Raw genomic sequence first — 22026 nt, forward strand, 5'->3', positions numbered from 1 at the left:
TGCCCCTGTTGACTGAACACACAGCATGTGTGTTTGACCTGGGGGATGGGATGTGAGTGGGTGGTTGCACTGACACCTTCTTAAAAGCTATTTTAGAATAAGAGAAAGAATTCCAGCTCTCATGAGCAGCCTAACTGAATTATCGGCTACTGGTAGTCAGTGACATTCTGAGTTGTAGAAACTGTTCCTGTGTTCTCAGAATCAGTTTCTGTAGTGTAACACTTGATGGGATAATAAACCCCACACTGGATATTTATAAGAAGTGAAAATCACATTCTTATTTTGGCTATTCAGACATGAAATGTAAAGATTAGTTGCCCAATTACATTTATTTTTCTGTCCTTCACATCCCTCTTCTACAAGTCCCATTTATGCTGCAACAGTTCTACTGTTTAAAATGGCACATGTGTAACAGCAGGAATGCTGTTGTACTTGGCTGTCACCTCATGTTTGTAGCCTGTTCTCAAAAGTATACATGTTGATGTTCAAGAGTTCAATTTGTTGGTATTCTTTCTGTGTCCTCTGCTGCCTCTTTCATCAAAATAAGTAAATCTTATGAATTACTATTATTATTTTTTATTATTTATTATGCATACACTATGTACCATGAAGCTGTTCCTTAAGAAGACAGTGTATCACAACTTTCATCTGTATTTGTCTGTGTGAAAATCCCCTTCTTGAAGTGCGCATCTCCAAGTGCTAATGCAGAAAGTAATGTGCTATTGGAGAGACTGAGTTATATTCTAATTCTTCTACACTTGTGGAGGAGGTTGTGGAAGTACAGTACCATTCTTTATTCATTAGCCCACCTACAAAGGGGAGAAAGGAAATTCTTCCAGCTCGCATCAACCAAGTGATGTGATACACTTAAAATTTTAGAAACTCATCACCAGCCTTCTGTGTCTTAACAGCTGAAGTAATGTAGGAACGGTTGTTTTAAACGCAGACGTTTGTTAAAGGGAAAGACTAAAACTGCCAGTTTAAGAATGGGTAGAAATAGAATAACAAGACGAGTAAGAATGGATGTGATATACTTAATTAAAGGATGACATTGTGCTGTGGGGGTTTGGAGTTCACCCTGAAGGACTATCATAAACCTCCTGCATTGTGCTCAACCTTTAGATCCTCTTTGTTGCTAAGCAGCTGAGTATATTTAGACAGGTGATGAGGTACTGCTCCATCAAGGATACTTAAGGGCAATTTCCTGGTCTGACTACCAGCAGCAGCAGGTTTTCCTCCGCACTCTCAGATGCGTTTTCTTCCCCAGAACACCATCTATGAAAGTTTGAAGAGGTGCAGACAAGTCACAAGCAAAGAACATGTAGATGTGAGTGCTTGCTATTCACTCGGCAAAACTCACGTGTGTGAGTTACGAAAAAGAAATAGCCAAAGGAAGGCCCTCGGCCACCAGGGCAGGACCTCAAGTGCAGTATAGCAAGGAAACTTGCGCTTATCACCTTCGAGTCATGAAGACAGAGATCGTTTCTCGCACAAGCATTGGTGGTTCAGTGGTAGAATTCTCGCCTGCCACGCGGGAGGCCCGGGTTCGATTCCCGGCCAATGCAGTTGCTCTTTTCCTCGCCGCCTTTTAAATTTGGTGGGTTTTTTTTTTTGTTTGTTTGTTTGTTTTTTTTTTTTTTTTCCCCTTCAGCTCCTCTTTAACATTTAAAACCAAAACAGATCTTCGCTTTTAGTAATAACGCTCAAACGGACACCAACTCCTTGTCGGTCCGGCTGGGCGGACCTTCTCCCCCGTCCTACCAGGCTGGAAGTGACGCAGCCGGATTTGCCTTCAAAAATTGCCGGCGGCGGCGGGAGGAGGTGGCGGGCAGGGCCGGGGCGGGGCCAGCGCCGCTGCGGGAGGAAGGGGGCGGAAGAAGTGAAGGGGTCGTGGCTGGTGCCGCCGTGAGCTCCTGCCGCCGCCGCGGGTGCGAGCTCCGAACCAGGAGTAAGTGAGCGGGACGGGCCCGCGGGCTCCGGCCCGGGCCGCAGGGACAGGCGGGCCCAGGACGGGGGGCGATGGCCGCGCCGCGCGTGGCGGGGCCACCCCGAGGGTTCCCGGGCACGGGTGGGCTCCGGCCGCTCTGCCCCGGCGGCCCGAGGGCGAGGGGCCGCGGGAGTTGCTGTCGCGACAGCCGTGACCACGGAGCTCATTATGTCAGGGCTGTGGCTCACACGTGCTCGGCTCCGCACGGGGCATCTCTGTCGGGGGCTGCCGCTGCCCGCAGGTGTGCGGCCGGCGCTCCCGGCCCCCGCAACCCACCCGGGTGGGCTCCTGGGGCTGCTGGTAGTGGCTCACGCACGGAGCTCTGCTTCCGAAGTCTCCCTTCACCCTCCACCTGTTTTGTTGTTTTGGGGTTTTTTTGTTAATGTGCAGTAATCTGCGGCGATGCAAGTTTTCTCTCCAGACAGAAGCTGTAGGCAGCAATTTCAGGTATCTATTCAGCCGCAGACCTCTGTAAACTTCCAGAGAAATTTGTTAATTTAACATTGATTGTCAAAAAGAATGCCAGCCCCCATGAAGTGGGGAGAAGCCTCTTTAATAAAGCCTTCTGAAAGGCTTAGCCTGGAAAACACAAAATCACATGCCACCCCTGTATGTCTACCTAGTGATTGATTTTTAAACATTTTTAATTTTCCAGAAACTGCCAGCCGTACTTAGATTTGTGGCTGGTTTTGGTTCTTCTGCTAACCGTTACTGTTAAATACAGCAACTGCATGAGAACCATTATGTTTAGTATCCAGTAAGTCTGGCAGCTTGCCTTCCCAAGTAATCCACACAGTCACTTGTTGATACCAAATGTTGCTGGCCGTGGATGTTATGAAGAAGAGTATTAAAGGTGGAAGGGAACTCGGAGGTGATGCAGGATATTATGTCATCAGTAAAAACTGATCCCTGAAAGCTGTTACTATGGGGTGTTTTTTTTCTCATCTGGCTTGCCAAGAGAACTTTAAAAATATTGCAGGGTTGCTTTGATGTCAGAGCCGGTATAGCAGGCTGAAATAATGGAAACATACGCACTCTGCCAAAATTCAGGCTCTGGCTTAGTTCAGATATTAAGGTTGGAACGAAGAACTCCTTGAAAGTATTTTCCATGAATGGTTCATGCCTTCCAGTCAGCAGGTCCACCACGGTAATTGACACACTATCAGTCAATGTCTTATTTTTTAAAGTTTGGGGGACTTCTTTGTGTTACAGGATTGATGCAGTGTTCCTGGATTCTAACGTATAACTGTGAGCAGAAATTACTTACAGTCATTTCATTGATGATTTCATGAAGTTATTATGGAAAATATGAAGTATCCCCAGGGTTTTCTTGATAATGGTTAGGCTAAAACAAGTTCAAAACCTCATTCTCACAAGCTGTAGGGATATTGAACTTTTGTTAGGTTCAACCCTTGCTGGTCTTGGCTGTTCTATACTCTAGAAATATATTAGGTCCTTGGAGCAAATGATAAAATGTATTTTGTAACTAGAGATGGGTTAATTTCAGACAACCTTATATACTCACAGCTGGTGTGAAGAGTGATTATTCTTGTGAAGTCTATGTGTTTGTACACAGTGAAGAATTAAACTTGGAAGACAAAAGTGCTTAGGTTATTTTCCTTATATCCTGTTCACTGTAAACTTTGTGAGCCCTTCACTGTTTCAGCGGCTGTTGGAACATAGATAACTTCACTGGTCATGATTCATGGAAAGGTTGTGGCTGATAAATGCAGACCTGCTGCTTTGACATCCTGTTACGTGATAGCACCAAGTATTTGTAAACACATGTGATATTGCTAAGTATTTGTAAATACTTAAAAAAATATTAAGTAGTGCAGGATTAGTTTTTGAGAGTTTTAATCCCTTCAGTTCTGGTTTAACTCTGTATTTGTGTGTAGTCATGCCCCTCCCATGTCCTCCACCCTGCTGAGCTGCCCCAGTAGATTGTCACCTCCTGCCACAAACTTCAGTCTACTTTCAGATTAATACTCTAACTCTTCTTTTTCCCCCTTAGAGCTGCTTTCCATCTTCACTTAAAAGTGCAGCAGACCCATGGACTCATTAGTGTATCAGCTCTGACACTGCCTGAAGTCGTGGCAGCAGCAGTGGCATGTCCAGACATAAGCAAAGCCAGCAGCTTTTTCTGCCTCACTTGTACACAAGAGCCTTGTATTTGGAAGCCACTTCAAGCACTTTTGCTCTCATGAGTCAAGATGAAGCAGCAAATTCAATTAAGCCAAATTATCTTGCATTTTCAATAGCACTGATGAAACAGGTAGATTCCAATACCATTATAAGCTTGAGTGAGCACCTTCTTTTTTTTTTTCTTTTCTTTCCACGAGTTGCTGGCTTATTCTGCTTACATGTCTGTTTCTACTTTCTGTCCTTATATTCTCTGCCCTTTCTAACCTGAAAATGTCATTGACTCTTTTATTATGTGCAGTGCTATCCTTTTGGTCCCAAGCTTTCATATGTTTCTGACTTACCTCTTTAGTTTTGTTGGTTTTTTTTTTCCTAATTCTAGTTATTTTCACGTTTACAGATGAAAACTATTCTTATTAACTTTTTTTTCTTTTCTGTATACATAAAGTCGCTGTTCTGCTTGGATTGCTCTACAGCATTCAGTGAAAAAAGTTACCTATGACTTCCCTCTGTATTTAAAAGTCTAGTTTGGTTTTAGTAACTTGCTATTACTTGATTTTTAAAACGTGCATTAGCATCTTGCTCAACTTGTGATTTCAGTAGTGTTAGTCATCGGTTTGAATTCTCAGGACAGGCAAACAGGTGTATCTGGTAGGATGAGTAGGAGTGGAAAAGCTCACTCCTAAGTACAGCAGGGAAAACTTTGTTAACATCTGTGTGATGATCCATGCAGCAGTTGACAAACATCTTCAGGCTCTTTCTCCTGAGGTTAAAACCAACAAAACTCCCAAGCCAAACTGTGTCTCCAAAGCCTAATTAGCTTGGGATATGTTAATCTTTGTAGTTGGTGGTCACATGAACTGTATCAGCTTGTAGACATCACGGCCAGCTGGGCGAGTGAGTGTCTGGCCAGAGTGAGATTACACGGTGTAGGTTCTGTGATAGCAGGTTCCCTGCTCACCCCACGGGTCCCCTCTGCAGGGATGGGTGTGGGCTCTCGGAGGCCTGTCTTCAGCTCCGCTGCTGCCAGAGTTTTGCTCTTCTGGACTGAAAATTTTGACAGCAGCTATTTGCTCTAATGGAAGCTGGGGAAGGAAGAGGAAGGAAGCAAATAAAGAAGAGGATGTTGGCTCAGGAATGCCTGAGCTGTTTTTCTGCACGTGAAACTACTTGGGAAGGGGACAGAAAACGAGTAAAAGTCCTAAAATGTTTGATTTGTACTTAACAGCCCCTCTTTACGATGGAAAGCTCACATTTTACCAACAGGTTGGCAGGTGTGTGCAAAGAGTGGCTTCTGAAACCTCTGATAATGTGTCTGAGCTCGACCCTGACCTGGTCTTGAAATATATTCAGCCTAAGTCTGTTTATTGCGCATGTGAATTTAGTGCCTCTTACATTCTTTAAATAGTTGATCTGTATCAAGTATGCTGCATCCCAGGGCTTAGCTGGAGTTGTTTGTCTGCAGTTGCTTCTTCCTGGCACTGGGTACAGGTACCAAAATGAGAGCAGGATGACTCTCTTGCAGCTGTGTTTTTTTGCTGATTTCAGTGTTTTCTGTGCCTGGTTAGGAAATTATGAGGAGAGGGGAAATTCTTGGTGTGTAAGAGACAAGAAAAGCGGAGACTGCACAACTGTCTTAGAGAAGAAGTAGCTGGGGTGTATAAGACACTGACAATGTGAGAGAACTGCTCCATGGACAATAGCACTGTAAAGAATGAGTCTACTTCTACTTCTTCTACTTCTGCTGTACTTGTATAAGTAATACTGCTGTGCTATTCTAATCTAAAAGTGCAGATTCTGTTAGTGCTGCAAAGTGGAAATAGTGGAAATGTTTGCTCCAAAAAACCACAAACAAGCACCACTGACAGGGGAAAAACAGCATGGTTTGAAAAATGCATTAAATAAAATGGGTGGTTACATACTAAAGGTTTGATTGTGGCTTTTGCTTACCTTTCAGTGATAACTTAAATAGCCTTGATGTTTTTCAGGGGTTTCTTTGTAGGTGTAAGAATGAAGGTGATAGGAAGGTGCAAGCTGGGCATGGAAGGTGGATATTTGTTTCGAAGAAACATTAAATAAATTTGAGGAATTGTAAAATCAAGCTAATGGGAGAATAGTGTTTTCCACAAGGCAAAATCAGACTATTAAAACTCTCATGCACGGAATTAAGGATAAAAAAATTAAGAAAACATAATGCATTAGGAAGAAGGGCTTTGATTTATTGCTTGTTTGGTATTTTTGAGAGTTTTTTTTAAACCACACAAGACAGGCCAGGCACAGTAAAATACTAATTTATCTTACAGTAGAATAAAGAGGTAAGGAGAGCATGCAACTGTGACTTGTAATAATGCATTTAAATCTACATATCTTACATGGACTTTTTGGCAGAAACTCCATGACAAGAAACAAAGCTGTAATGTGAAAAGCTTAATTTCTACTAATAGAACATCAATTATCTTTTTATATGTATGACATTCATTTTAGGCCTTTTTTTTTTGTAACCAGCATTTTCTCAGCTTCTGTGTTTTAATATGCCAAATGAGATAATAAGCGTATGAAAATACTTGCAAAAAATTGTTTCAGTCCTCAGTTGGTTTTTTACTTTTTTAATATTTCCTTCTTTTTTTCAGCTTCATGTTGAACATGAGCCTTGTTATGATCATTGAGAATGTGAAGTTGGCCCGTGAATATGCCTTACTGGGAAATTACGACTCTGCAATGGTCTACTACCAGGGAGTTCTTGACCAAATGAATAAGTATCTGTACTCTGTGAGAGATACCTACCTGCAGCAGAAATGGCAGCAGGTAAATAGCACTTTTCTGGGACATTTTGAGGGAAAAGCATTGAAGTAGCAAGAATTGCCTATCTTATTGCAAACAAAAATATGAAAAGACTTACCCCCTTCTCTCATAAAGTAGTGTTGTTATATATAGGCTTCTTTTTTGTTATATAGACTTATTTAAGTCATCTTTATGACTTCTTTGTCTGACAGTGGCAGAACAGTCAATGGAACATGGCTCTGAGGAGCAAGTGCAATGTCTGCCCTGACAGCTATGCTGATGAGTACCCCTGTTTTGTTCAAGTTTTTTCACCTGGTATCTTTAGGGTCTTATTTCCCTCGATGTTTTAGTGGGGCTAAGATCCTTAACAGGAAGTTGATCATTTGTCCTCAACAAAAAACCTCTTCTTTTTTTTTCATTGATATTCTACCTATTAGGTTGATACTTTTGATTGATATTTAGTCTGTTAGATTCTGTCGTACCTGTTTAATCTGCAAAACTTGTCAAAAGTCTCTTTGATACTAAATCCAAAATCTCTTCGTTTGTTCTTTAAATGTGCTGAGGAAGGCAGAAAAACTTCCTTAATATCTAATGTGTGTAATTCTTGTTTACTGAAGTAGGATTAGGTAGCTCATTAAACCCTGTGGAATCCATCCAGGCATTTCATGGGCTTGAACAGAGGACTGTTACAAACTTATTTCCAGTGTGCTTAATCTACCTTTTTTTAAAATCAGGTTTGGCAGGAGATAAGTGTGGAAGCTAAGCATGTGAAAGATATAATGAAAACACTGGAGAGTTTTAAACTAGACAATACTCCATTGAAAGCCTCACAACAAGAATTACCAGCTCACGATGCAGAAGTCTGGTCTTTGCCAGTACCTGCTGAACGTAGGTAAGAGGAAACCTGAAGACCTAAATTAATATTTATCAGGACAAAGTGTGCATTGACTTCAGCCTGTTGTGGTATAATTTTTGTTCTTGAGCTTAGATGTGTAACACTCGCACCACCAGCTTGACACCATTTGTGGTGAAGGAGGTGTCAGGTGAACGTTCTGGGGGTTTTATCTTACATAGTCCTGACTAATGTCAAGGTTCTTCCCCCCACACACTGTTGCCTGAGATGTTTGGTTTTTGGTTTTGAGTTTTTATTTCACTTTTGTCTCTGTTGGCATTAATTAGCTGGTTCAAGATGCTAAAGACATTGTTCTGTGTGTCTAGTGGTTTTTGTTTTGTTTTTTTGCCTTTTTTTGTGAGTAGCTATCTGACCTGGTTCACTGGAAGTTCTAACACATGCCAGGGGTAGCATGAAGGAAGGGACAGACGTACGTGCAAAGCAGTCACAGAACTGTGCATTTTGACAGAAAGTGACTATTAGATTACTTTAACTGTATTGTCAAATTATTGTTTGTTTGTTAATTTTTTGAGCTCCATATTACTTCTACTGATGAAATATACAAAGCAAGGCGCTTGTTTTAAACAGGTGGACCCTGAGCTTGTGGCACAGGGAAAATGGATGTTTTAGTCACCATCTAAAAATATCTGTCTTGTTTCTGACATCCAGATTTTTATCTTGAGCCAAATGGCTTTTCAGTTTGTAACCAGTTGATTGGGTTGTGTGGTGCTCACCAGTGGCTTTACACTGAGGCTTTTTGCATATGTTACAACTAATTAGACCTTCGCCAGGACCCAGGAAGCGTCAGTCTGCTCCATGCAGTGATTGCAGAGGCCACAATAATCGTATGAGTGCAGCTGTCAGAGGCTCTCACCGTCCCTCCTCTCGGAACCCCAATGATAAAGGGAAGGCAGTCCGCAGCCGGGAAAAAAAGGATCAGCAAAATAAAGGAAAAGAGGAAAAGGTAAACTTGAAAATAACTTCATGGAGTTGAGAAGCTCAGTTGTGCTTTCTTATTATTGAAATTATAAAATGTATTATAAAGTGTGTTAGAAAATGACATGCCTATAAAATGTTTCTTCTGTTCATGTCAGCGTGCTGATTTGAATCTCACCTTGTAAGGTGTCTTTTCTTTTGTGCACAGTGTTGGTTATGGATTAATTAAAAACAAACAATTGCTCTGGGAAGTTGGGATCTGTATCTGAAGGTGTGTGCCAAGAGGATGTTTCCAGGCTCTTCTTGGTGGTTCCAAGCAAAAGGACAAGAGGCAACAGGCAGAAACTGATGCACAGGAAGTTCCACCTGTACAGGAAAAAGTACTTTTTTACTGTATGGGTAACCACACACTGGAACAGATTGTCCAGGGAGGTTGTGGAGTCTCTCTCACTGAAGGTACTCAAGAACCTTCTGGACACAATCCTGTGCCACGTGCTCTGGCACGACCCTGCTTGAGCAGGGAGGTCGGACCAGATGACCCACTGCGGTCTCTTCTAGCCTGACTCATTCTCTGATTCTGTGATGTGTTTACTGCAACTTGAAGTGATTTAAAGTGGTTTAAAGTGATATCACTGAATTTCTGATGTAGAGCCCGGTAGAGCTCATTCACGTGGAACGTCTTTGTGGCATAATTGCTTTGAGTATAATTTAAACCAAGATTGACTTGCCTCTTCCAAAGCATATCAAAATTTACTTAATCCTTAAATGAGACCTTTGCCTTATTTTTGTTTCTTTTTTTTTTTCTTTTGAGATATGCTGCTAGCTCCATACTTTCTTGAGTTGTAAATGAACAAAACCCCAGCATACTTGAACAGTGATCAGTTCTTGGCAATCAGAGTGCTTTAATTTTTGCTTTGTGCTCTGGTCTCCATAAATTTAGCAGATGACCAAGGTGGGAGACCATACAGGAAACAGCAGATTCATATTTTTTCAGTGTCTAAATAAATATCCATGCAATAGTTAGTTAGCTTCAGCAACCTTAAGTTGTGATAAGATGTCATGGCCTGTGGACGTAGTATAATCTACAAGGGTGGAATTGTTTAGCTGTGTAAGCTACTACTTTTATTAGGAGCTAAATTAGATTGTCTTTGAGTGATAATCCTCTCTCCATCAGAATATACCCACAGAGAGACAGGATAGGTCTCTTTTTCTCTTTTACAGTTGTTCTGTCATCACCAGTGCTTGCTGTTAAATGTATAAAACCAGGGTATGTCTAGTGCATTTTATTTCCTTTCAGTTGCATGGTCTCTGCTGTTTGAGCCCTTTCAACTATGTAGCTTCTTTGCTTCGACTCTGCTGCAGAGCTGCTTCTCTGCTGTTCATGTCCATGCTTCTGTATCAGTTAATTAGCTCTGGTTTTACCCCTGTGGTCTCCGTGCAGATCACCATTGCTCATTCTACATATGGAAGTCATGCTTAATTTTTTTTTTGTGTCCCACATACATGACATATTTGTGACACTTAGAGAATTTGAGATACTCTCAGTGTGACACTTTGTGGTCCAGTCTTACACACAATTTCCCCCTATTGTATCTCAGATAGTTTCAGATTTCTTTGTGAGAAGAGGCAGAAACTGTTAACACTGGGATAGGTGTATGCAGTTTTGATTAGGTACCAAAACAAAGAAACTGCATCAGTACAATATGCTGGCTTTGGGGAGAAGGAAATGGAACCAGGGCAGTACAGAAATCTGGGTGAAACACACAGATCCATCCTGCAGTGCAGCTGTAATATGGATGCTTCATAATTTTCATGCTGGTTTATGTTGCCACCTTCTAAAAGTATGATGCTGTTGTGGACTTGTAAAAATTCATTAGTAGCATGACCATTGTTATATATTTACATTGTTGTATCCTTTATATGTAGAACAAATCCACATCTGATATTTCAGAGTCTGAACCAAAGAAATTTGATAGTACTGGATATGACAAAGATTTAGTAGAAGCTTTGGAAAGAGATATAATTTCTCAGAATCCCAACATCCGATGGTAAGTTTGAGTACTGCTGCTACTCTCTTGAGTTGTTTCTGTTTCCTCTCACATGATATGACAAGAATTAATTATTTTAACAGATACTTACATATAAAAAGTACATACAGGTTTTCCTTACCGCTTTTAAATAGGCAACTAAACTTTTTATGTATTTGAATACTTCTAGAGCTCAAAAAATTCTTTTTCCACACATAGATTCATGTAATAGTTTGGGCTGGATGGACTTTTAAAGATCAGCTAAAGCTGTCCCCTGCTGTGGCAGGCACATCTTTCTCTAAATCAAGTTCCCTAAAGTCCTGTCAAACTTGGCCATACAAAGCTTCTCAAAAATTTTTGAGAGTCCTAATAGCAATTTTTGAGATACTCTTTTGCAGTGTAAAAGTTCCTAATTTCTGTCAGTGTCTCTTCATTTGAAAATCTTTGTTGCTACTCTTTCTTGCATATCAAGACAGAAAATTGATTAACAAAGAAGTTACGTCAATGTAGGAACCCTTTGAAATGTTGCTGGATGTAATGTGGCCATTAGTATAAAATATAACCCTGTGCCAGTACCTTTACATAAATGTGTTAAATATTAAACCTTATATAAATCTTGTTTTGTATTCCAAATGTTTCCAAGCTTAGGTGGTTTTGTGAGGATTAAATGAGCAAATAAAGTAGGCTTTAAAAAAAAAACCGAACAGTCCCACAGAACGCTTTGTGTGCATGCAACTGCCTTGTATTTCAGTTTAATATTTAAATATATGTTTCAGTTTTTATATCAAATCTTAAATTACGACTTCAGGTTTTAAACCAGTTCTTCATATAGATTTGTTTTGAAATGAAAATGTTACTTGGGCACATGCTGATAAGAGGAATGCCCTGAAAGTTACTTTCAAGAAAATAAGACCAGCCTATAAGATATCTAAGAATTAATACTTTTATAACTCTGAAAAAAAAATCTAAACATTCTGTTTAATTTCACTCCATTTATTAGTCTTCAGTGAGTTGTTCTTGTGATAATGAAAAATGGTATTTACAGTTTCAGGGACATCCAACCTCTCAGCAAAACAAGAAAGCATAATTGGTAGTTAGACTAAGTTTAACCAACCTGCTTTCTTCTCCTTGTCTTTCTCTGAATATTTACAGTGCTGCTCTAGTGAAATAGTTCATGGATTTCTTTTGCTTTTGCATCCATCTGGAGTCTGCCAGGCAGATGACAATTGTAGCTGATACAGGCTTTTGCCATTAGAACGTAAATAATTCAGGAAAATGAATTAGATTTATGGGAGAACCAATGCATAACAAGAAGTTTAATTGTGCAGTTTTTTGAGCTGTGGAGTGATTCTTTTACCTCCTGTCTGAATCTGTCAAACAACTTTCTATTTCTTGTCAGGGATGACATTGCTGATTTAGTAGAAGCCAAAAAGCTGCTTAAGGAAGCTGTAGTTTTACCAATGTGGATGCCAGAGTTTTTCAAGGGGATTAGAAGACCCTGGAAGGTATGAAAAAAATCTGCTCCTGCGATCATAAGTAGGATTTTGAGATTGGATCTTGGCAGAACAAGAAATTTTAAACGTTTTATAGTTTAAATAAATTCCTCTCATGTTTTAGTAACAAGATTTATTGTAAATAACAACAGAATAAAGATGTCAGCCAGATACCTGCACACTGTCTTCAGCTAGGTGTTTGTGAGTAAGCCATGATACTCATTACTTACCTTTGAATAACTGTTCAAGGGAAAGTTTATATCCAGTAGTTTACTATTACACTAAACAAACTGTAAAATTCTCTGTTTTGATTCTTGTCCTAAAAGTGGGTCTTTTTTATAGGGTGTGCTGATGGTTGGTCCTCCTGGTACTGGAAAGACCCTCCTAGCAAAAGCTGTAGCCACTGAATGCAAGACAACTTTTTTCAATGTTTCTTCTTCCACGCTTACCTCAAAATACAGAGGAGAATCTGAGAAACTTGTTCGTCTGCTGTTTGAAATGGTAATTTAAGTTTCTGAACACGAACAGGGAGATAGTGAAGTAGAATCACATCTAGAACAGTGAAACCTTACCAAGGTTTCAAACTTATAACATGCTTAAACAACTCTCCAGACCTCAAATGCTTGGGGCATTTCTCATTTGCCCATTTGCATTTCGAGGTTATTCCTAAATGGATTTATAAAAGCTGAAAAAGAGGTTGTCTTTTATTTTCAGGGTTAGCTTGCTACATTAGAGGTAGCTCACTATAAGCTGTTGAGTGCTGTAGAACATACTTGAATGGAAATCTAGGGATGGAATTAATTGCTTTCTGGGTGAGGACCCTATTTAGGCTGTGTGTTTTGTGGATTTTTGTTTGTGGTTAAAAGAAGTGGCCTTCTAAACTGTAGTTGGCTTCAGAGCACATAATACTTGAAATAATACTCAGAAGATAGTTGTCTTTTTTATTCCATGTGTTGCCAGGTGTGCGTGCAGTGTTTGCTAGGGTGCCCAGTACTGAAGGGGACAGCAGAGTTACAGTAATCAGAAAAGGCAGGAAATAAAAGATCTTTTACATTATAGTTTGTTAGGCAGGATACCAGCTCATTTAATGTGATTGGTCAAAAATGCAGATAACACAATGAACAGCATCTCAACTGCTCTAATACAATAGCTTTTATTATTCTGCATCCTTGTCTTTAAATGCTCTTGTTTTCAAAAATGTCAGTTACTTTGCAGTTGACCTATCTCTTGGACAGGTTCCATGTCATGATGTCCCAGCTTAACATTCATCCTGGCTTTAACTGAAATATTATTCAAGCATTCCGTGATGACTTTCACAGTTTTAAATGTTTCTCCTAATGTGGGAAACTGCCTATAGCTTGTGAAATGTTTGTTTATAGCCCTAACAACTACAGGACCTTGCCAAAAGCCCTTCTACTCAAAGGCTCTGGATGAATGCACAGCTGCTCTGTACCTGAATACTGGGGTCCAAGAGAGGGAAGGGTGGGGATCCTTTGATACCTAGGAGCTGGGGTAAATACATCATTACTCTGCTCTGAATATGCTGCTACTTCTTAAGTGGGAGTGAACTGCTGTTTCAGCTTCTGCTTTATCATTTGCTTTCTTCAGGCTCGATTTTATGCCCCAACAACCATATTTATTGATGAGATAGACTCCATCTGTAGCCGCAGGGGAACTTCGGAGGAGCATGAAGCCAGCCGACGTGTGAAGGCAGAACTGCTAGTTCAAATGGATGGTAAATAACCTGATCACTGGGAACTGCTGGACTGGAGGAAAATTGAGGGCCAAAAAAAAATAGAAAACTTCATTCTTCAGAAGCAGTTTTTCAAAAGCCTTACGTGAAATTGGGGTTAAAAGCTACAGGTGACATTATTTAACATTCTTTTGGCCTCTGAGCTATGATCTTATATTAGTGACACAGAATAAGGAAGATTCAGTGGAAAACACAGTATTTCAAAAGAGCAGCAGGAAAAAAAAAAACCTGCTTCTCTCACTTCTTCAAAATTAAGTAAAAAGTGCTTCAAAAGAACTGTTACCTGTTTCTATTTAAACTTCAAAGGCAGTATTACACTTAACTTCTTTGGGATCTCTTTTTCTCCTAAAAATATAAGTAAGAATTGAAGATCTTCTGTTTTATAGAAATGGTTGGGAGTGTTTTCATTTCGTAATACTGAGTTCACTACAGATATATGGCTAAAATTTCACAAATCAGTGAAGTTCAAAAGTAGGTAACAATGCAGAGTTGCTATAGAGGCATCCATTTTATATTCTGAGGAGCAGAGAGAAGGAAAGGAACACTGAGAAGTGTTAATCTATGGACTGATTTGTGATAGAATTCCATGAGTCAGAACATTTGCATATTTATTTCTCCTTCTCTGATGTTGGTACCCTTTTATTTTTGTATTTAAAGAGCAGCAGAGCTCTAATACTGTTCTCATATTAGGTATGTACATAATCTGATTTTATTAGTAAGAACTATTTGAATCCTTTTACTTAGGCATTAATAAATTGTGTTTTATATATAGACTCTCAGGCAGACTAGGTACAACAGCTAGGTACAACAGCCCAATCCTGTTGTTCTAAGCAAAACCAGTAGATACTGAGAGTAGCAACTTCAGCAAAATTACCGTCTTCCTGTGGTAGCAGATTCATAGTATTTAGAAACTGAGGTGCTCTGTCTGTCTCTAAGAACTTCTGATTTAGTCCACCAAATTTAGACATTCACTTCATCAGTTCACACAGTCCAGCTGTACATATGAAACCTTTGGCCTGATTTCAGAAGTGAAGACACCTTGTAGGGGAGTCATACTGCTTTAGTGTGGCTGTTGGTGAATGCTGTGGGGGACGTTGGGTTTTGGTGTAGTGATGGTGTTGGGTGTTGTTTTGTTTCCTCACAGGCTGCTACAAGATGTTGGTGTGAAAACTGAGCCACTGTTGTGGCAGAAGTACAAATAACTGTGCTGTAAAACCATTCTGGCCATGATAGAGAGGAACTTCCTGGTCTGAGCAGTGCCCTGTGGCCCTGCTGCTCTTTAAACCAAGCTTCCATTTATGCTTGCTGGCTGTCATAGAGATGAAAAAACAAGCTCTGTTGCGCTTGGTGATTCTATTATGCTTGGGCTCATTAAAGTGCAGTAGAATACAGTTCTGCTTTAATACTGCAGAAGTGTTTTCTCTGTACATGAAATTTCAAAAAAACATATGTCTATTTTACCTCCTCTTTTCTCCACTGCAGGTGTTGGGGGGGCTACTGAAAATGATGATCCTTCTAAGATGGTCATGGTACTTGCTGCTACTAATTTTCCTTGGGATATTGATGAAGCCCTAAGACGGAGACTAGAAAAGAGAATTTACATTCCTTTACCATCAGGTATGAAGAATTGGGGAGAGGATGGCTAAAACTTCTAAAATCTAAACTTTTATCAACATTCCTTTAGTTTTGGTCACTTGTTTTAAAAATCTAATTGATATGTATATGCAAATTCACTTATGGATTCAGGACCAGCTGAAATCTAAAGATGAACATTTACTCTTGTAGCAAGTAGAGCGTCCTTTTTCTCATTCTTCTCTCTTATCCTTCTTCAATTTATTATTTATCTTCAGAAAGTAAATTGTACAGACTCAATTTTCTTTTCTGTGATTAGCCAAAGGTAGAGAGGAACTCCTAAAAATAAATCTGCGAGAGCTGGAACTGGCTGATGATGTTGACCTTGCAAACATAGCTGAGAAAATGGAAGGTTATTCAGGTGCAGACATAACCAATGTGTGCAGGTAAGCTGACATTGCATCATTTGTGTTAATACTGCTGCAAATTTCGAGAAAACTGTTTGTAAGGTAGCCAGTTTACATGATTAAAGTTATTGGATAAAAATGGACTGTAACTTGTCTTTTATGTATGACTAAAAGTTGAAATACTGCATTAATATTTACCTAAATTTCCATTTGAAGAGTAGTTACAACCTAGTAATCTAATAAGCTGTGATTTAGGTAAAATTCCACCTTCTTTCATATAGACTAAATTCCATGCATGAGGATTATCCAGAGGATGGTTAACTTTAACTTGTAGAGTTTCAGTCATTCTGCTTGGGCTGTATGACTTCTGCAGAAATCCATATCTGAGAGGCAACAGTGATAGAGGCTGGAATAACTAAAGTAAAAACATGGAGTTTTCTTCTTTCATGACATGGAAGAGGTGGAGTCTGGTGTGATGGTACAAGCTGTGTACTCAGCACATCGGTTTTTGTGATGAGACTGATTGAAGTTTTCTGCTGCCTCCTTTATTTCCCTGTCTCCTCAGTACTGTTGATTGTGGGAATCTAGCCTAGATTCCTGAAATAATTGGCTAAAAATATCTTCTAATTCTTCCCTTATATTTTCTTTGAAAAATTGGAAAGGGAAGGAGAGGACTGATCTGTTAAGAGACAAGTGTTAGTTGTCCTGTTTACATCAAAAGACTTGCACTGGCACAGCTGTAACAGTGGCAAGCTCCAAGACCTGCAGAATGGGACAGAGAGCTGAAGCTGCTTGAGATGCTGTTGTCATCTGATGAGCACCTGTGTAACATTGCTTTCAGGCTTTGGAGGTAGCACTGAAGTGTGGCAGGGCAAGGCTTGAGCTCCTAGTTGTTCCAGCCCATTCTGTGGGCTTTGAGCAGGATGAGAGAGCTGGAGTAAAAGCACCTCCTGGCTACTCCCTCAAACACAGATCCGTTTCTTGCCTAGATTCCTGACACGGCTCTGCAGACACGTGTCAGCACAGCTGAGAGGACAATGTGCTGTGCCACAGGGATGAAAGCAAGCAGCCTGTACACAAAGCTGCCACCAAAGGCTCTGTCAGCAGGGCCACTGCAGGCTGAGCTAAAAGTTTGGAGCCTCAGTAGAGTTTCCTTGAACAAACCTTGCGCAGTGTCTGGGAAAATAATGGTATGTTAGTTGCTCTGAATCTCTGTTGTGGAGATTTGTTTGATTTGTAGGTTTGTGAGATGAATTTCTAGTGTTCTTTTGATCTTTGGTTCTGCTTTGAAAGGAGTTTGTGCTAATAGGTTCATGTTGTATGAAAGAGTTTACTTAGTCAGCTGTTTTGTGCATTTTATCTGCAGTTTGTCTCCTCCAGTCTGTTCAGTGTTTGTTGTTTGTAATTAATTTTATACTGAATATCAATACACTTATTTTAGAAATGAAAATACTTGTAATGTTTTTCCGTGAATTTTATGTGGGTTACTTTTGATTTTTTCAACCAAAGCCTTTTAGTACAAATACTATTAAAAAAAAAAAGGTAAACAGACTAAAAAACACAAAGAAACATCTGAATCTTCTATTTGTGGCAGTCTCTGAAGTGATGACTGAGGTGGCAGCAAGCAGAAATCCAGATGAACTGAGATTTGGATGTACATGGTTTGAAATCACTAAGAAAGTACTCGTATTAGCCTGTGTATTTGCACTTTGGTCATGGTGTCAGGAGAAATAGCTCTTGGATATGATTGTTTCATTTACATTGAGACAAAAAGATGTAGATTATTTAAAAGTGCATTTTTATGGTTCATGCTCTCAGGCTGTAAGCAGGGTAAAGTTCAAACCTGTATATTATGACAGTCCTTGCTAGTGACACAAGCAAAACATAAGTGGACCAAGAGCTGTGGTTTACTGAAATTACCCTCCTATCTTAAGGAATTTGAGGTGAAGTCCAAAGTTTGCTGAGCCAGAGTGAAAACCAGTCAGAGGTAACACTACAGTTCCTAGCAATCAGCACATAACCTTCATTTTAAAATTCCAGAAATACAAAATGCATCCAAATTGCAGATTAGATGTGAGTATGAAGTAACTTTGAATTGTTGTTTTGGGTGGACTGTCAGTGTTGAAAGGCCTTTAGAACAGAACTGGCCCCTGCTGTGTCTTCCAATGGGTGGCTGCCTGTGTTTTCAGTACAGCTTTGATGCTTCTCCAGGCACCAACAGTGCATTTGAGAAAGCACCAGGAGTTCAGTTTGGAATACTGGACTGTCCATAAAATGACTTCACAAAAGGAAGTGGTGGCAGCTGCATTTCAGTTCTGTCAGTGTGCTAAGGTATGACAGGCCTGTTGGTTGATTGGCTGGATTGTTTTTGCTGGACTTCCTGTTTTTTTTAACTGTTGTCTGAAAGCAAATTAGATGCATAGAATGTCCCCTCACCCCATTGTGTAACAGTAATTTATGGTTTACAAATTATGTTGTAACAGCAAAGCATGGTGATATTTGGTTGAGATGGAGTTCAACAAGGCAACCTTTTGGTTGTCCTGAAATTTTAGTTACTGTATTAAGAGATTTTGATTTATTAATTTACACTGAGTATTAGCTCAGTTGATCAGAGCATGGTGCTAATAATATCAAGGTTGTGGGTTTGATCCCTGTACAGGCCATTAATTTAAGAGTTGGACTTGATGATCCTTGTGGGTCTCTTCCAGCTTCCAGCAGGAATACTCTGTGAATTATTTAGTAAATTCCTGAAGTCTGAGAGTTATGGTTTCCTTTAGCGGGAGGGGATGGTACTGAAACAGAATATACTCAAACCATTTTTCTAAATTCTTCCAGAAGACAAGGTATAAGTTTTTCTCTCTTTGGATTCTTACCTTCTGATATGGCACAATATACTGTTGTGATATCACCAAGATTACACTTCCATCTTTTTTACTGCTAGGCAGATTAGCAGTGTTTTCTTGTTATTATAAGATCTGTAACAATGAATTAGCAGGAACTTCAGCCTTCCAGTGTTATCTAATTATCACCTCGCTAGCTCATCATCTGCTGCTACCACATTTACTGCTGGAAATCTAAATGTAATCAAACCTAACACTAAAGAAAATGACACGCTTGTAAAAGCAGTCAGTGCTCATTAAGGCCCAAAGTTTGAGGAGCTACAGACAGAACAGATTTTGTTATTTAACATTTAGCTCTTGAGTGTACAGGTTGGAGGTAGATACTGTTGACTCCTCCATCTTTGAAGTGGGATTCTTGTTCAAACCAGGAAACATTCAAAACCCTCCAGCTACTCCATCTATATCTAGGAGGAGTGAATTTGTTATTGCCTTCTTCCTGTGTAAAAATACTATAAACAGCAGCTACATCATAGGCATGCAGTGGCATCAGGTAAACCAGTTTGTCTTTACCTCTTTTGCCTAGCCTATGAATAGTAGCTGATCAGATACCTGGTGAGGATAATGCCATGTTTGAAAACTATGGATAGTGTGGTAATGTAGCTTGTACAAGCACTTGGAGATCTTCCTATAAAAGTTTACATTTCTTTATTGAATCTTTTTGAATGCAGCAGCTTAACTGGAATGCTGTGTTGAGCCTTTCAAACAACTGAACTCACCATCCTGTATTTGAGTAATGATTTTATTTTCTTACCCTCCTAACTAGAGATGCATCATTGATGGCTATGAGGAGGCGTATTGAAGGCTTGACACCAGAAGAAATCAGAAATCTTCCCCGAGATGAAATGCACATGCCAACAACTATGGAAGACTTTGAAATAGCTTTGAAGAAAGTTTCTAAATCTGTTTCTGCTGCGGACATTGAGAAATACGAGAAATGGATAGTTGAGTTTGGATCATGTTGAGTTGTCTTCTCTCAAACAAACCACCTTATGTCTTAAAACAGCTTTAGAAGTAATCGGTGACGTGTCAGTGCACTGCGTGCTCTTTTTAACTTTTGTAATTTAAGAGCAACCGATGTCTAAATAAATTTTTTTCTAAAATGCAAGTTCTGCCTAGCTCTTTTTGAACTAGCTCAGAAGTCACCCATTTTTCTCAGATGCTGATGGTATCTGATTTGATTTTCAAGATTTTAAAATTCCTTTAATACTAGAACTCCTTTCATCAGTATTTACTCTTGAAAAATTGCTTTTGTGTCAATAAAACCCCCCTGCTAAGTGAGTCAGGGATGCTGAGAACTTGAAAATTGGACAAACAAGATGCAGTTACAAAAGGTAGTTTTCCTAGCTGATCTTGGAAAATTCTGACATTAAACTGTTGTTAAAGGACCTGTGCAAAGCTTAGATGTGGAACAGCAACCCTCATGCTGGAACAGTGAATGAAGTTAGTGGAGTTTGAGCAAGGGGTTAAGATCATCATGGGTTTACAGCAGCTGCTAAAAAATATTAAAATATGTCCAGCTGGTGTAAACTAATTCTGAGCAGCCAGCAGTGGTGCTGTCACATGTATAATTTCCTTGTTAGTCTGAGAAATCAAAAGCTTTCTGGCATTAATTCTGAAATAGGTGTTTCTTCCTTGACTGTCTGGTACTGCAAGCAGCAAAACGTTAGACTGGTGAGTTGGGTCCTGGTTTACATGATTATTCTGGTAAGGCAGCATGTGTTGTGTTTGTGCTCAGTTCATAACCCTGACTTTACAATTGACATAAAATCTAAATTCTCTTTTTTCATTATTTAACTGCTTCTACATGCCACTTATTATCTGAGTCAGCAGTAACCATTAAGGTAATAATTTTAGATTTTGCTGAACAGTAGTAATTGTAACTAAACCACCTTTAATTTCTTTCCATCTTCTACTGTTTCGGAAACTTTTCTTCCTGCTAGCTCCTCCCATTGCAGCCAGCTGTAGCTCCGCTTATGGGTAAACTTCATTATTTTTCATGAATCAAATAGGTCTAGAGTTGTTCCAGCTGGTAGATAAATGCTGTATAAAGCTGGCTGTGGAATTCCTGCTCGTAATGGTAACGCAAAGTTGCAGTCTGAGTAGGAGGCAAGTGCATCTCAAAAGACAGCTGTGTAAATGGCATTATTGTGAGCATCTTGTTCACGTGCCTAAAATTTGTCGCTATGTTGTGAGTGACAGCTGGACATGCTGTAAAGGGACTTCAGCAGTGTCAGCAATGAGAGGCTCAAGTAAGACACTGAGAGCTCCTGAATCCCTGGGTGGACCTGGCATGATGAACCCAGAAATGAAATGAAAAAGTTGAGGTGAGTATACAGGTGTGCGTTATAGACGTCCATTTCCAGAATGGAAAACAAATTTACTATTTTTGGATAGTCTTATGTGTCAGAGTTAATAAAAATACACAATATTTTGAAGATGTAGGTACTCTTAGTACTTATTTTTCTGTTTGTATATAAGGATAAGAGTGTAGCTGTCAGGTGTTGTTGCAGATTTCTTCTCATAACTCACTGCAAACAAACCAGAATACTTAATCTGTCTCCCACATAAGAAGGGAGAGTAAGCAAGCTTTGGACCTTGGCAGCAGTCCATTAAGGGGCCACTTAGACTAAGTGTGATATATTTTGAGAACTCCTAAAGTAAACCTCAACTTAAAAGCAATAATTTGGTACTCAACCAGCCCTGTTCACTCTGATTGAACAAAATTAACATCTCTGTAATGCGTAGTACAGGAAAGAAAAGGTGATAGAGGCTGATTTTGTAGCTCAGAGGTTCATTTTGGTTTGGAACACACAATGTGGTGATACACAGTTCTGAGGGCAGGAAGGGCTGCAGTGAGGTGCTTGTGAGGAGATGATATTGCTGTTTCTAGGAACCTACCACTATCCCACCTGGGATTTTTTTGGGTAGATGGGTTTTGTTGGTGTTTGTTTTTTTTTTTTTCCCCAGTTCCCAGTCCCCCCACATACCTTCCCTTGGAGGGTACATCAGTTCATGTCCTGGAAAAATGAGACCTACCATGACTGGCATGCAGGACAGTTGCCCTATCCTTCTTATTGTCTTAGTTAGGTGAGGTGGTTTTTTAATCAATTTGCAAAATAGTTTAGAGTCATGCCAG

General features: G+C 39.8%; 1 protein-coding gene and 1 non-coding gene across 9 annotated transcripts; both read left to right on the forward strand.

Annotated features, from left to right (window-relative positions):
- Nucleotides 1–1494: 1494 nt before the first annotated feature.
- Nucleotides 1495–1565, forward strand: TRNAG-GCC (transfer RNA glycine (anticodon GCC)). Its single transcript has one exon. It is a non-coding gene; the product is annotated as a tRNA-Gly (tRNA).
- A 274-nt stretch (nucleotides 1566–1839) lies between these two features.
- KATNA1 (katanin catalytic subunit A1) lies at nucleotides 1840–19995 on the forward strand. Of its 8 annotated transcripts, none has more exons than XM_053938330.1 (12): nucleotides 1840–1948; nucleotides 4002–4262; nucleotides 6760–6934; nucleotides 7645–7802; nucleotides 8583–8766; nucleotides 10665–10786; nucleotides 12165–12270; nucleotides 12601–12759; nucleotides 13867–13993; nucleotides 15494–15628; nucleotides 15903–16029; nucleotides 19654–19995. In XM_053938330.1, the coding sequence occupies exons 3-12, from the start codon at nucleotides 6764–6766 to the stop codon at nucleotides 19850–19852; spliced, it is 1488 nt and encodes a 495-aa protein (XP_053794305.1). In that variant the 5' UTR covers nucleotides 1840–1948; nucleotides 4002–4262; nucleotides 6760–6763; the 3' UTR covers nucleotides 19853–19995. The 8 variants fall into 8 exon arrangements, 7 of the variants coding, with proteins under 7 accessions (XP_053794305.1, XP_053794308.1, XP_053794309.1 ...); XM_053938334.1 differs by lacking the exon at nucleotides 1840–1948 and adding an exon at nucleotides 3118–3134; XR_008429949.1 differs by lacking the exons at nucleotides 1840–1948; nucleotides 4002–4262 and adding exons at nucleotides 5035–5403; nucleotides 18202–18321 and having other exon boundaries at nucleotides 19654–19691.
- Nucleotides 19996–22026: the final 2031 nt, after the last annotated feature.

Source organism: Vidua chalybeata, chromosome 3 (genome assembly GCF_026979565.1).
Source record: "Vidua chalybeata isolate OUT-0048 chromosome 3, bVidCha1 merged haplotype, whole genome shotgun sequence".
NCBI lineage: Eukaryota > Metazoa > Chordata > Aves > Passeriformes > Viduidae > Vidua > Vidua chalybeata.

Coding starts and splice junctions, on each gene's coding strand:
- KATNA1 (XM_053938328.1), top strand. CDS start 5,336: ATGTTTGATTTGTACTTAACAGCCCCTCTTTACGATGGAAAGCTCACA. Junction 5,404..6,759: donor TTTTACCAACAGGTTGGCAG/GTGTGTGCAAAG, acceptor TCTTTTTTTCAG/CTTCATGTTGAACATGAGCC. Junction 6,935..7,644: donor TGCAGCAGAAATGGCAGCAG/GTAAATAGCACT, acceptor TTTTAAAATCAG/GTTTGGCAGGAGATAAGTGT.